At 60.1% G+C, this 13,373-nt stretch overlaps 1 protein-coding gene across 2 annotated transcripts in view; it reads left to right on the top strand.

Annotated features, from left to right (window-relative positions):
* The first annotated feature begins 906 nt into the window (after positions 1 to 906).
* TBC1D2B (TBC1 domain family member 2B) overlaps positions 907 to 13,373 on the top strand; it is a 29,138-nt gene continuing 16,671 nt past the window's right edge. For both annotated transcript variants that reach the window (XM_081114658.1, XM_081114659.1), the window contains exons 1-2: positions 907 to 1,165; positions 12,381 to 12,534. In XM_081114658.1, coding sequence (XP_080970784.1) covers positions 12,399 to 12,534 — 136 coding nt within the window. In that variant the 5' untranslated portion in view covers positions 907 to 1,165; positions 12,381 to 12,398. The remainder of the gene's footprint in view (positions 1,166 to 12,380; positions 12,535 to 13,373) is intronic.

Raw genomic sequence — 13,373 nt, forward strand, 5'->3', positions numbered from 1 at the left:
GATGGATGTTTCTCTCTCATTGATGTTTCTAACTCTCTATCCCTCTCCCTTCCTCTCTGAAAAAAATCAATAAAATAAATATAAAAAGATAAAATAAAAAGCAAACACCTTGAGCCCAGCTGAGGTGGCTCAGTGGTTGAGCATCGACCTAGGAACCAGGAGGTCACGGTTGGATTCGAGGTCAAGGGCACCTGCCCGGGTTGCGGGCTGGATCCCCAGTGTGGGGCGTGCAGGAGGCAGCCGATCCATGATGCTCTCTCATCATGGATGTTTCTATCTCTCTCCCTCTCCCTCCCTGAAGCCAATACAAAATAAGTAAATATACTTTTAACAGTTTTGTGCCCACGGCATCGAGGGGACACCCTGGTGGGTTTCGTGCCCTGCGCACCCCCATATACCCACGCTCCTAGGTAGAGGTGCAACAGTGCGCACGCGAGGGCGGCGAGCACGGAGTGGCCTACCGGGACCTCACCTGGTGCGCTTGACCCCCCCCACCCCCACCGCCTCCGGAGTCCACGTGGACGGACTACAAGTCCCGGGCGACTTTGCGCGCAGGCCGTAGGCGGGACTACAACCCCCAGGCTGCCTTGCGCGGGAGGGAGTGGGCGGCGGTGCGGGCCGGCAGTTGCGGGCGTGGTGGTTGCGGGACTACAAATCCCAGGCTGCCTTGCGCGGGAGGGCGTGGGCGGGCAAGCGTGAGGCCGGTGGGCGTGGGCGTGGCGGGGGCGGGACTACAACCCCCAGGCTGCCTTGCGCTAGGGCGGGGCGTCCCGGTGGGTGCGGCGGGCGGGCAGGCGCGGGGCCGGGGGCAGTGGGCGCGCGGCGGGCGATGCCGGGGCCCGGGCCCCGCGCGGACGAGGGCGGCGGGGGCGGCGGGGGCGAGGGCGCGGGGCCGGGGCGGGAGCCGGCGCGCCTGTGCGGCTACCTGCAGAAGCTGTCGGGCAAGGGCCCGCTGCGCGGCTACCGCAGCCGCTGGTTCGTGTTCGACGCGCGGCGCTGCTGCCTCTACTACTTCAAGAGCCCGCAGGACGCGCTGCCGCTCGGCCGCCTGGACATCGCCGGCGCCTGCTTCAGCTACCCGGGCCCCGACGAGGCGGCCGAGCCCGGCGCCGAGCCGCCCGCGCACTTCCAGGTGCACAGCGCGGACGCCGTCACGGTGCTCAAGGTGGGAGCCGCGTCGCTCTGCCCTGGGGGGCGCTCCTTCCGCCCGGGGCGGGGGGGGGGCGCCTGCCTCTCCCTGCCGCGCCCTCGCCCCCGCGCCCCAACCCGTGCCCCGTGCTGGGGCCCTCCCCGGACCCCTTTGCGCGCCCGCGTCCCGGGGTGTCCGTGCGCCCCTCCCCGGGCCCCCTCTGCCCTCCCGCATCCCGGGGTGTCCGTGCGCCTCTCCCCGGGCCCCCTCTGCCCTCCCGCATCCCGGGGGTGTCCCCTGTGTCCCTCCTCGGACCCCGCTCTGCCCGCCCGCATCCCGGGTGTCCCCTGCGCCCCTCCCGGGCCCCCCTCTGCCCTCCCTCATCCCGGGGGTGTCCGGGCCCCCCTCTGCCCTCCCGCGTCCCGGGGTGTCCCGTGCGCCCCTCCACGGGCCCCCTCTGCCCTCCCGCGTCTCGGGGTGTCCCGTGCGCCCCTCCCGGGCCCCCCTCTGCCCTCCCGCGTCCCGGGGTGTCCCGTGCGCCCCTCCCGGGCCCCCCTCTGCCCTCCCGCGTCCCGGGGTGTCCCGTGCGCCCCTCCCGGGCCCCCCTCCGTCCTCCCGCATCCCGGGGTGTCCCCTGCGCCCCTCCCCGGGCCCCCCTCCGTCCTCCCGCGTCCCGGGGTGTCCCGTGCGCCCCTCCCCGGGCCCCCTCTGCCCTCCCGCGTCCCGGGGTGTCCCGTGCGACCCCCTGGCGCTCAGGACGGCATGTTGACCTTGGCCGAGTGCGCTCACCTCCTGCGCCTCGGCTGCCCCGTCTGCGGAGCGTGTGTTGGGGGCCCCGGGGTGCAGGGCGCGGCTAGTGAATGCGGCCCCGTGGTCAGTGCTCGGGTCCAAGCGGCAGGGCCCCCCCCCCCCCCCCCCCCCGCTGAGGCCCCGCAGCCCGTGGGGGGCAGAGCCCGAGTCTCGCTCCTGGTTTTGGCTGGGAACATGTGACTGGGTTGCTCCCCGCACCAGCTCGGCCTGCGCGGGAGATGGAGCGCAGAAGCGGGGGGCTGGCGCTCGCGTCCCCGGGGCCAGAGGTCCCCTGGTTCTGGGGGGGCCGTCATCTCCGAGGGGCCCCCCTGCTCTGAGTGTGGGGTCCCGTGCTGGCTTCTGCCGCCCCTGCTGCCTGCCCGGTGCCCGGAGGTCCCCTCCCTCCCTCCCTTCTTCTTTTCTTTTCTTTTTTTCTTTTATTCTTTTTTTCCTTTTCTTTCTTTCTTCTCTCTCTCCTTCTCTCTCTCTCTCTCTCTCTCTCTCTCTCTCTCTCTCTCTCTTCCTCTCTCTTGCTCTTCTCTCTCTTTCTCTCTCTTCTCTCTCTCTCTCTCCCTCCCTCTCTCTTTCTCTCCCCCCCCCCCCCCCCATCCTCCATCCGGTGTTGTCAGCTGGGCTGTCTCCAGAGCAGCGGGCCGGCCTGGACGCTGGGCAGGGGGACATTGTGCGAAGCCAAGTGCAGCACAGAGGGGGGGTGTGCCTGCAGCTCCCCGGGCCCCCTGTGCACAGGACTGAGCCCCAGCCGGGGGGCTGCTCCCCCAGGTGTCCTTACAGCCCCCCAGCCCCCCAGCCCCCCACCCGTGTCCGAGGGGGCGCAGGCAGCCTGTGTCTGCAAAGGAAGCAGGCAGGGTCCCGGTCGGCCTGGCTCGCCCGTGTGCTTGGACAGAATGTGTGTGAACTTGGGCGTCTGACCCCGTGTGCGCGGGGACTTCTGCCAGGAAAGGCTCGTCCTGGCAGCCCTGGCCGTGTGTCCGCGGACGGTCCCGTCGAAGCATTTCCTGGGGAATTGTGTGTTAAAAAGGACAACCATATCCTGTTTCGGATTTTCTCCGATGGCTTTGGAGCCCTCTACCCGTTTGTCTCATTGAAAAACTTTCTGGCCTGGCCGGCGTGGCTCGGTGGTTGAGCGTCGACCTGGGAACCAGGAGGTCACGGGTTCGAGTCCCCGTCAAGGGCACGTGCCCGGGTTGCCGGCTCGATCCCCAGTGTGGGGCGTGCAGGAGGCGGCCAATCCGTGATGCTCTCTCCTCATGGATGTTTCTCTCTCTCTCCCTCCCTCTCCCTTCCTCTCTGAGATCAATACAAATATTTTTTTAAAAATAGAAAAGATGCCCTAGCTGGTTTGGCTCAATGGATAGCGCCTTGGCTCAAACATATCGGGGAGGAGGGAGTGGACATGAGCCATTTATCTTCCTTTTCCCCTTTCCGATCCAAGCGGGGCTTGGCCTAAGCGTAAGGCTTCCCGTCGGGGTTCCTCGGCCACGGGGGAATCCCGATCCCCGAGGGGTGTTGTAGGCGAGAGGGGACGAGGCCCTCTCATGCTTCGGCCGGCTGTGTATCATGGTTACAGATCCCCTTTCTCTTGGCACATGGGTCAGAAAGAGAAGGGAAGAAAACTCGGCAATGCGCTGAGGGCGTTAGCATGTGGTTCTGGTTTGTAAAGTGTGTGCCGCCCCCCCCGCCCCCCCCCCCCCCCCCCCCCGCCTTCCCCCGAGCAGCTGTGGTTTTGTGGGGCTGTTCGGGCTGGAGGCTGCATGTAAGCTGATCCCGGAATTTCTGGGTAAGAGCTCAGGGTCTGGCCCAGCGCCTTCTGTTACAGACGGAGAGGGGGCCCTGATTTCCCTGCGACCGCGAACCCAGACCCGGGCCCGCTGCGGATGGACAGAGTCTGGGGAGAGCGAGTGTCCGAAACGTAGAGGATGTGATTGTGTTATCTCTCCGGACACATCTGTTTTTTTAAAAAAAAAAAAAAAAAAAATATATATATATATATATATATATATATATATATATATATACACACATTTTGATTGATTTCAGAGAGGAAGGGAAAAGGAGAGAGAGAAACATCCGTGATGAGAGAGAATCACGAATCGGCTGCCTCCTGCACGCCCCCCACTGGGGATGGAGCCCGCCACCCGGGCCTGTGCCCTGACCGGGAATGGAACTGTGACCTCCTGGTTCCTAGGTCCACGCTCAACCCCTGAGCCCCGCCGGCCGGGCCTGAGCCCCCGCTTGAAGGCACCGGGTGCCCCAATGGACATGCGTGTTGGTTTCCGAGTCACACGTAACTGGAGTCATGCGTTCCCCTCCCTAAGCCTCGGCGGTGGGGGGGGCGGGGGGGGGGAGCGCATTCTCTGGTGTTGACACTGCTCTGGGCTTCATGACAAACATGCGTCAGCCTGGGCGGGCGATCCAGCATGTTCCGTCCGAGACAGATGGTGGGCCGGCCTCTTGCCTGGGCTGTCCTGCCGGGGACGTCCGCTCAGGGGTCTGGAAATACTGTCCTTTTTTTTTTTTTTTTTTTTTTTTTTTAACGTGGAAGTTTGCTTTTATTACTATTATTCCTAGAGGCCCGGTGCCCGAAATTTGTGCAAGGGGCTCGGCCCTCGCAGCCCGGCTTCATCTGGAAGGTCGTCCAGCTTTTCAGTCTAATTAGCATATTAGCTCTTTATTATGTAGGATTCTTTTTAGAAAGAATGGAAAGAAGAGCGAGAGTCAGAGAGAAACATCGATGTGAGAGAGAGACACATCGATGGGTTGCCTCCCACATGCGCTCCAGGGCCGGGGATCTAGCCTGCAATCCAGGAACGTGCCCTTGACCAGAATCGAACCCGTGACCCTTCAGTCCACAGGCCAATGCTCGATCCACTGAGCCAAACCGGCTAGGGCCTTTTTATTATTTTTAATTTTTTATTTTTTGGTTAATCCTCAACTGAGGATATTTTTCCATCGCCTTTTAGAGAGAGTGGAAGGGAGAGGGAGAGACAGAGAGAGAAACGTTGATGTGAGAGAGACACATCGACTGGTTGCCTCCTGCGTGCGCCCCGACCAGGGCTGGGAATCGAGCTGCAACTGGAATCGAACCCAGGACCCTCTCATCCTCAAGCTGCAAACACCAGGCCCGTGGACGCACGAGGCCCTCTGAGGGGCACGAGGCTGAGATGGCCTCTTCGGGGAGGTTTCAGGGTCACCCCGTACATAGCAGCTTAGCAAGTACCCTGGGAACCCAGAAGCTGCCAGGGGCTCAGCCCGGGGGGTTGCTCCCAGAACTGGGTCTGGTCGCGTCCTGGGGTCTGAGCATCCGACGCTGTGGCCCCCCTCGAGCACAGGCTCCCTGGGGGCAGAGATGTGTCGGGGTTCACCACGGCATCGCTGCTTCTCGGGGCAGCGCCTGGCACGTGGTAGACGAATGCTTCCGGCCCGGGGCCTGGTGGGAGGGCGTGCGTGCTGTGCGGGCTGGGGCGGGGGGGGGGGGGTGCTGTGTGGCCTGTGTTCATGCAGCTGCTATCTTGAGCATCTGCTATGGTATGAGAGTTATGCTTTTGCTGCAGGTCCAGCAGGGGGAACGTTCCCATCCATTTAAGAGACGACAGTTGCCCGGCCAGCGTGGCTCCGTGATTGGTCGGCAAACTCATTCGTCAGCAGAGCCAGAGGTCAACAGTACGACGACTGAAATTTCTTTCGAGAGCCAATTTTTTAAAAAAAATATATTTTATTGATTTTAGAGAAGAAGAGAGAGGGAAAGAAAGATAGACACATCAGTGATGAGAGAGAATCATTGATCGGCTGCCTCCTGCACGCCCCCTCCTGGGGATCAAGCCCACAACCCAGGCACGTGCCCTTGGCCGGAATCGAACCCGGGACCCTTCAGTCCGCAGGCCGACGCTCTATCCACTGAGCCACACCAGCTAGGGCCAAATTTTTTAAACTTAAACTCTATAGGTAGGTGCATTGTTATTCACTTACTGAGGGTGCTCCTAAGCTGGCCTTTGCTAAAAACGTCCTCAATCTGATGGAGGTACGTTCGCTGAGGTCGACCCCTTCCACCTCTCCCATCCACACTCGTCTTGTAGACCTGTTTCGTCTATCTTTTGTCACCCGCGCGCGAATTGCGGACGCGACTAGCACTAACCACTGCACAGGAGACTGCTGCCTGACTGGCTCACTCAACTCCTGCACGAATCGTGCGCACCTCCCCCGCGCTGCGTATCACGCGGCCCGACCGACCGACCGACCGACCGACCGACACCCCCACTGCTTCTAACGCCACTTCTCCAAAATAGACTCGCCCAGGCCAGAAACCGACTTCTGCACACGGGCCACGAAGTTTCAATCGCACTGTATGTGCGCGCCCGTGCGTGGTATTTTGTGGAAGAGCCACACTCAAGGGGCCGAAGAGCCGCATGTGGCTCGCGAGCCGAGGTTTGCCGACCACTGAACTAGGAGGTCAGGGTTCGATTCCCAGTCAAGGGCACATGGCCGGGTTGCGGGCTCGATCCCGTGTGGGGCGTGCAGGAGGCAGCTGGTCGATGATTCTTTCTCATTTTTTAAAACATATATTGCTATTGATTTCAGAGAGGAAGGGAGAGAGGGAGAGAGGGAGAAACATCAATGATGAGAGAGAATCATGGATCAGCTGCATTCTGCACGCCCCCTACACTGGGGATGGAGCCCGCAACCCAGGCATGTGCCCTGACCAGGAATCAAACGAACCGTGATCTCCTGGTTGATAGGTTGACGCTCAACCACTGAGCCACACCAGCTGGACTCTGATCATTGATGTTGCGCTCTCTCTCTCTCTCCCCCCTTTTATCTCTGAAATCAATAAATATATATATTTTTTTAAAACATTTTATTGATTTTTTACAGAGAGGAAGGGAGAGGGATAGAAAGTTAGAAACATCATTGAGAAAGAAACATCGATCAGCCGCTTCCTGCACACCCCCCACTGGGGATCTGCCCGCAACCCAGGTACACGCCCTTGCCCGGAATCGAACCCGGGACCCTCCAGTCCGTAGGCCGATGCTCTATCCACTGAGCCACACCGGTCAGGGCTAAAAGTATATTTCTTTAAAAGAAGAAACTACAGTGTTAAGACCTTTAAAAAGACGAGGTGATCACTTGATATGATCAAAGAATTGCAAGAGCTTTGGAAAAAGAAAAAAAACCATGGAGCGAAGCCAGCTTTGTCTGTCGTTCCGGCCGCGGGGTCCGTGGGTCCGTATCGCATGTCTGCCAGGCTGTGGCCCTGTGGGAGGCCTGGCCTCTCTCCATCGCAGATGAGGGGGAGGGGGGACCCTGACGGGGATGCGGCCCAGGGCCAGGGAGCTGAGCTTTCGGGTAAGAATTTCTGCGTCTGTGTGTGCCGAGCTTCCGGAGGGAGGGGCTCCCGGGAGAAGGCACTCCCGCACCCTGGTATCCCCCGTGGCCCAGGGGTGGGGAACGTCCGCCCGCCCGGGGCCGCAGAAGGCCCTGGGAATCGTTTGGTCTGGCCCTGCCACGGCAAGAGGGGTGAGTGAATGCAATGCTTGACCCAGTAGAGCAGGCTTGTTTTTTAAAAATATATTTTGTTATTGACTTCAGAGAGGAAGGGAGAGGGAGAGAGAGAGAAACATCGATGAGGAGAGAGAACCATAGATCGGCTGCCTCCTGCACGCCCCACACTGGGGATGGAGCCCGCCACCCAGGCATGTGCCCTTGACTGGAATTGAACCCAGGACCCTTCAGTCCACAGGCTGACGCCCTATCCACTGAACCACACCGGCCAGGGCAAGATGTTTGCTTTTTAAAGGAAAATGCTGACGTCCAGCCGGCGTGGCTCAGTGGTTGAGTGTCTGGTTGACCTATGAACCCAGGAGGTCACGGTTCGGTTCCCAGGGGGGACTCGATCCCCAGGGTGGGGCGTGCAGGAGGCAGCCGGTCCATGATTCTCTCTCGTCATGGATGCTTCTCTCTCTCTCTCCCTCTCCCGTCCTCTCTGACTCAGATTGTTCCGGGAGATGATGGTGGGGTGCAGTAGGGTCTTGCTTAGCCTTTCAAAGGATTTATTTTATTTTTAATCCATTTTTATTGATTTCAGAGAGGAAGGGAGAGAGAGAGAGAGAGAGAGAGAGAGAGAGAAACATCCATGATGAGAGAGAATCACGGATCGGCTGCCTCCTGCACGCCCCCCACTGGGGATCAAGCCCCCCCCCGTACCCCCCCGCGGGAATCGAACCCTGACCTCCTGGCTCATAGGTAGAAGTTCAGCCACTAAAGCGACGCTGGCCGGGCGGATTTCGACTGGAATTCATGTGATTGTTTTAACGAGGTCTGTTTGTGTGCTGATGTTCGGACTGCGGTTTGAAAAGACAGAACGGTCCCGTCCACTGGAGGGACGGAGGCATGTGCGGCCGCGTCCCAGGCGATCGACCCCGTGTTCTTCCCTCTTTCCCGTCTCGGCCTCGGGCTCTGGGCTGACACGGGATTTCAGAACTGTCCGGGGAAAGTCACTTTTTTCTTTTTTCCCCCGTTGGTTCTGGGCCGGATCCCTGGAGGGTGTCTCCAGGCTCCTGACGATGTGGAAACCCTCCAGAGAGAGTTCGGAGCCCAGGGCTGCTTGTCAGTGTGGGGTGGGTCTGCTTTTGTGTTTTGTTTCATCTGAGTCTCGTTCTGGATCATCCGGCGGCTGACGGGAGAATTGCCTTGGACCCGGCTCGGGCATCCGGGGAGCTTTCCCCAGACGCAAGACCCGGGCCTCCCGCCATCCGGGTGGGGGCCGCCTGCTTCCCCCGGGGTCAGGCTCCCCCCCCCCCCCCGTCGGGACGTGGACTCCTTCCTGGCCATCGGGCGTCGGGCTTGTAAACACGGGTGCCCTGACCGGTCCCCTGACCCCCCGGGGAGGAGCCGGAGTTCACACGCCAAGTGGTGGCTGAGCTGCTGTGTCAGCACCGGGAGGATTTGCGGGGATGACAGGCGGCTCCGTGAGGGACGCCCGGCGGCCTCTTGAACTCTCAGATGGGATTTTTTTTCTTTTTTTTAAATGAAGGTGATTTGTTTTATTTTTTAAATATATATTTTTTATTGATTGCAGAGATGGAAGGGAGAGAGAGAGAGAGAGAGAGGGAAGCATCCATGATGAGAGAGAATCTTTAATCGGCTGCCTTCTGCACACTCCCTACTGGGGATCAGGCCCACAATCCAGGCATGTGCCCTGGACTGGGAATTGAACCCGGGACCCTTCAGTCTGCAGGCTGATGCTCTATCCACTGAGCCACACCGGCCAGGGCTCAGATGGGATTTTTGAACTGGGTCTTGAGGATCGAATAGGAGTTTGCAATTGGGTGTTAGTGCTGTAGGAGCCGGGGTTAAGGGGCCGGTTCTGTGTGCCTGCTGTGTGAGGGCGAGGCTCTGGTCCCACGGGGTGTGGGGCAGGGTGGGCCAGAGCTCCACGCACGATGGCTTGGCCCCGTGAGCCATCTGAGGGTTCTAAGCACGGGACACATAGGACTTGGTGGCCAGGGGTAAGAAGAGGGTTTATTGCCCGGCTGGCGTGGCTCAGTGCTTGAGCATCATCCCAGGAACCAGGAGGTCAGGGTTCGATTCTCGGTCGGGGCACATGCCCAGGTTGTGGGCTCGATCCCCAGTGTGGGGCGTGCAGGAGGCAGCGGTCCATGATTCTCTCTCATCATGGATGTTTCTATTCCTGCCGACATGCTGAGCGGGTGGGTTTCGTCCCCGCTGGGAGCTTTGGATCTCCACTGCGCCCGGGAGGCTTGGCTGCCGTGAGCACGAGGAGGGCGGGTGGGCGGTGCTGCCAGCCTCACACAGAATAACTCAGTCTCGTCACAGCACCTTCCAGTAGGTTCCTGTATTATTCACTTTCTAAAAAAATAAGTTTTTATTGATTTTTAGAGAGAGAGGAAGTGGGAGAGAGAGAGAAACATCCATGATGAGAGAGAATCACGGATCGGCTGCCTCCTGCACGCCCCGCACTAGGGATCGAGCCCGCCACCTGGGCCTGTGCCCTGACCGGGAATTGAACCTAGACCTCCTAGGTCATAGGTTGGTGCTCCATCCACTGGGCCACACGGGCCGGGCTCAGAGGACTTGACGGTGGGACTTTTCCAAGGAGAGAGCTGGGCGCCGAGGGAAGGAAGTGCCTGCGGTCCACGGGCGGAGACAGGTGGCCGGGCCTGTCTGCCCGAGGGGGGCTCCTGGGTGTGGGACAAAGGCCTGTGGGAGCAGCTGCCCCCCCGCCCATGGGTCTCAGCAGCTGTCAGGGCAGATTCCGGCCGGGCCCCTCGTGGGGCGGCCCCTGTGCGCACAGATGTCTGATACCGCAGCCGTGCCCGCCCAGCCTCGTGGACCCTCCCCCCGGGACACGCATTTTCTTTAAAGGAAAATGTAAGCCCTTTAAATATGTATACATATATATAAAGGTATTTTATTTTAATTCTGTGTTGATCCTCACCCAAGAATATTTTTCCATTGATTTTGAGAGAGAGTGGAAGGGGGAGGGAGAGACAGAGAGAAACATCAATGTGAGAGAGACACATGGATGGGCTGCCTCCTGCACGCGCCCCCGACCGGGCCTGGGGATCAAGCCTGTAACCGAGGTACATGCCCTTGACCGGAATCGAACCCGGGACCCTTCAGTCCAAGGGCTGACGCTCTAGCCACTGAGCCGCACTGGCCAGGGCTAAAATATCTTTTTATTGATTTCAGAGAGGAAGGGAGAAGGAGAGAGAGAGAGAGAGAGAGAAACATCAATGATGAGAGAGAGCCCTAGCCAGTTTTGCTCAGTGGCTAGAGCGTCGGCCTGCGGACTGAAGGGTCCCGGGTTCCGTTCCGGTCAAGGGCACATGCCCGGGTTACAGGCTCCATCCCCAGTAGGGAGCGTGCAGGACGCAGCCAGTCCATGTTTCTCTCTCATCATTGATGTTTCTCTCTCTCCCTTTCCCTTCCTCTCAGGAATCAATAAAAAGATAATTTTTTAAAAAAATTAAAAATGCAGCGGAAAACTCAGGCCTCTGGGTTTCTGCGGGTTTTGCTGCCTGCTGCTCTCGGTCCTGCCCTCACTGCCACCCCCGCACCCCCTGCCGCCGGTCTGTGTTTGGGGTTCAGGTTCCTGATAACAGGGCTTCCCGCCTCCCCGTGGCCAGCACATGCCCCGGCCACATGCAGGCCGCCCGGCTGCCCCCAGCGGCTGGGGTGGGAGTCAGATGCTTGCGGCGGTTTCTAGATTGTTTTATAGGAAAGGAACTCTCTGGTCGCGGCCTCGAGGGGCGGGCTGGCGCCTGTGGGCCCGGTTTCTGTCTCGGGAACAATGGGTCGGACCTGGGAGGCCTGAGGTCCGAAAGGGGGTCTTGCCCCAGGCAGGGAGCGGGAGCTGACAGACGGACAGGGGGCTGGGCGTTCCCTGTTGAGACGGGCTGCGTGGAGAGGAGGAGGGAGGCGGTTTTCTTGTAAAAGCAGATTTTTTTCATGGGGGCCTGTGTCACAGGAGACAGCGGGCGAGGCCAGTGAGGGATGGGACCCCACGAGGGGGGGCGCCCGTTTTTCTGAGCACAGTGGGGGTGGGGGTGGGGAGGCAGGTGCCTGCAGTCGCTGGTGGTCTTCTCCCTGGGGCGGGGGTGGGAGCGGGCAAGGGAGCTGGTGGAGGACCAGACACACGCATGTGCACGCACGCGCTCACATGCAGGTGTGTGCACATGTAGCAACACACGCATGTGGAGACACATGCATGTGTGTGCATACATGCACACACGTGTGCATACATGCATCTACATGTGAACTTACAGTTACATGCCCGTGTGTGACCGCACGTGTGCACACAGACATGCACTGTGTGCACACACTCACATACATGTGTGCGTACACATCCATGCATGTACACACATGCACTCACATGCACACATCCCTTCCTCTGTGAAATCAATAAAAACATTTTTTAAAATATATATTTTTTAATGTCACATCCATGGAATCATACAATATGTAGCGTGTGGGATCCGGCTTATCTCACACATGCACTTAATATTCATCTGTGCTGGGTGGGTCATGGTGGGGTTTTGTTGTTTTAATATAAATATACTTTTTATGGATTTCAGAGAGGAAGGGAGAGAGAGAGAGAGAGAAACATCCATGGTGAGAGAGAATCATCGATTGGCTGCCTCCTGCACGCCCCCCACTGGGGATGGAGCCCACAACCCGGGCCTGTGCCCTGACCGGGAATCGAACCCTGACCTCCTGGTTCCTAGGTCGACGCCCAGCCCCTGAGCCCCGCCGGCCGGGCTGTTGTTTTAATTGCTAAAGCGTATTCCCCGGTGTCGGTCTTGAAATGGACATGTCTTTGAGCTGTTCTCAGCCCTGAAAGGGCCAGATGTGCGTCTGTCCCCACGAAGCACCGTGGCTCTGAGCTTCACCCCGGGCGGCCGTAACCCTGCCCCTCTCTCCCCAGGCCCCCAACCGCCAGCTCATGACCTACTGGCTGCAGGAGCTGCAGCAGAAGCGCTGGGAGTACTGCAACGGCCTGGACATGGTCAAGTGGGACAGCAGGACCTCCCCCACCCCCGGGGACTGCTCCCAGGGCCTGGTGGCCAGAGGCGCCCCAGGTGAGTCACTGCCTGGTGTGGCCGCCGTCTGGCCGCCCGCCAGCCTCGCGGGGAAAGTGGGCGCAGCGGTCCCGGGCCCCGAGGAGGCCTGGTGCACGGCGGCTCCCCACACTCCCCGGGCTGCCGCGCCCAGAGCCGTATGCAGGCCTGGAATGACCTTGGGGGTCGGGCAAGGTCAGGGCCTGGCCCTCCGCCCACCTGGAGGCACAGAGCCCACGCCATGTGGGTTGGACAGAGGGGCCGAGCTCACAGGGTGTGTATACATGGGGGGGGGGGGGGTTCCTCAAAGACCCGCCTGTGACCCGGCATGTTTCCTAAGAAGACTTGTGGTTTTTTTAAAATGTATTTCTTTATTGATGTCAGTGAGGAAGGGAGAGCGAGAGAGAGAGAGAAACATCCATAATGAGAGAGAATCAGGTATTGGCTGCCTCCTGCACGCCCCACCCTGGGGATCGAGCCCACATCCTCTGACCAGGAATCAAACTGTGACCTCCTGGTTCAGAGGTCGACACTCAGCCACGGAGCCACGCCGGCCGGGCCAGTCCCTCTTTTAAGCCGAAACGCTGTGGCCTGGGAGCCCCAGGAGACTTCTGAGCCCACGTGTGGTTCCCTTCGCTTGGCCTGGGGCCTGTCACGTGGGAGTTTAGAGTTTGTGCCACTGACCTTTGCTCGTCCGCTGAGCAGCGCAGGCCCCTGTGAGCGGCTTTCTCCCTCCCTCACAGCGTCTCCAGTGGGCGGAGTGAGGTGGTGTGAGGGCCCTGCGGGGTGCAGAGGCGGGGGGGGGGGGGTGAGCCCGTCCGCGGGTGGTCGGGGCCTCTCTGAGGGCAGCCACGCTGAGC

This window comes from Myotis nattereri, assembly GCF_964212035.1.
Source record: "Myotis nattereri genome assembly, chromosome: 21".
In the NCBI taxonomy this organism is placed as follows: domain Eukaryota; kingdom Metazoa; phylum Chordata; class Mammalia; order Chiroptera; family Vespertilionidae; genus Myotis; species Myotis nattereri.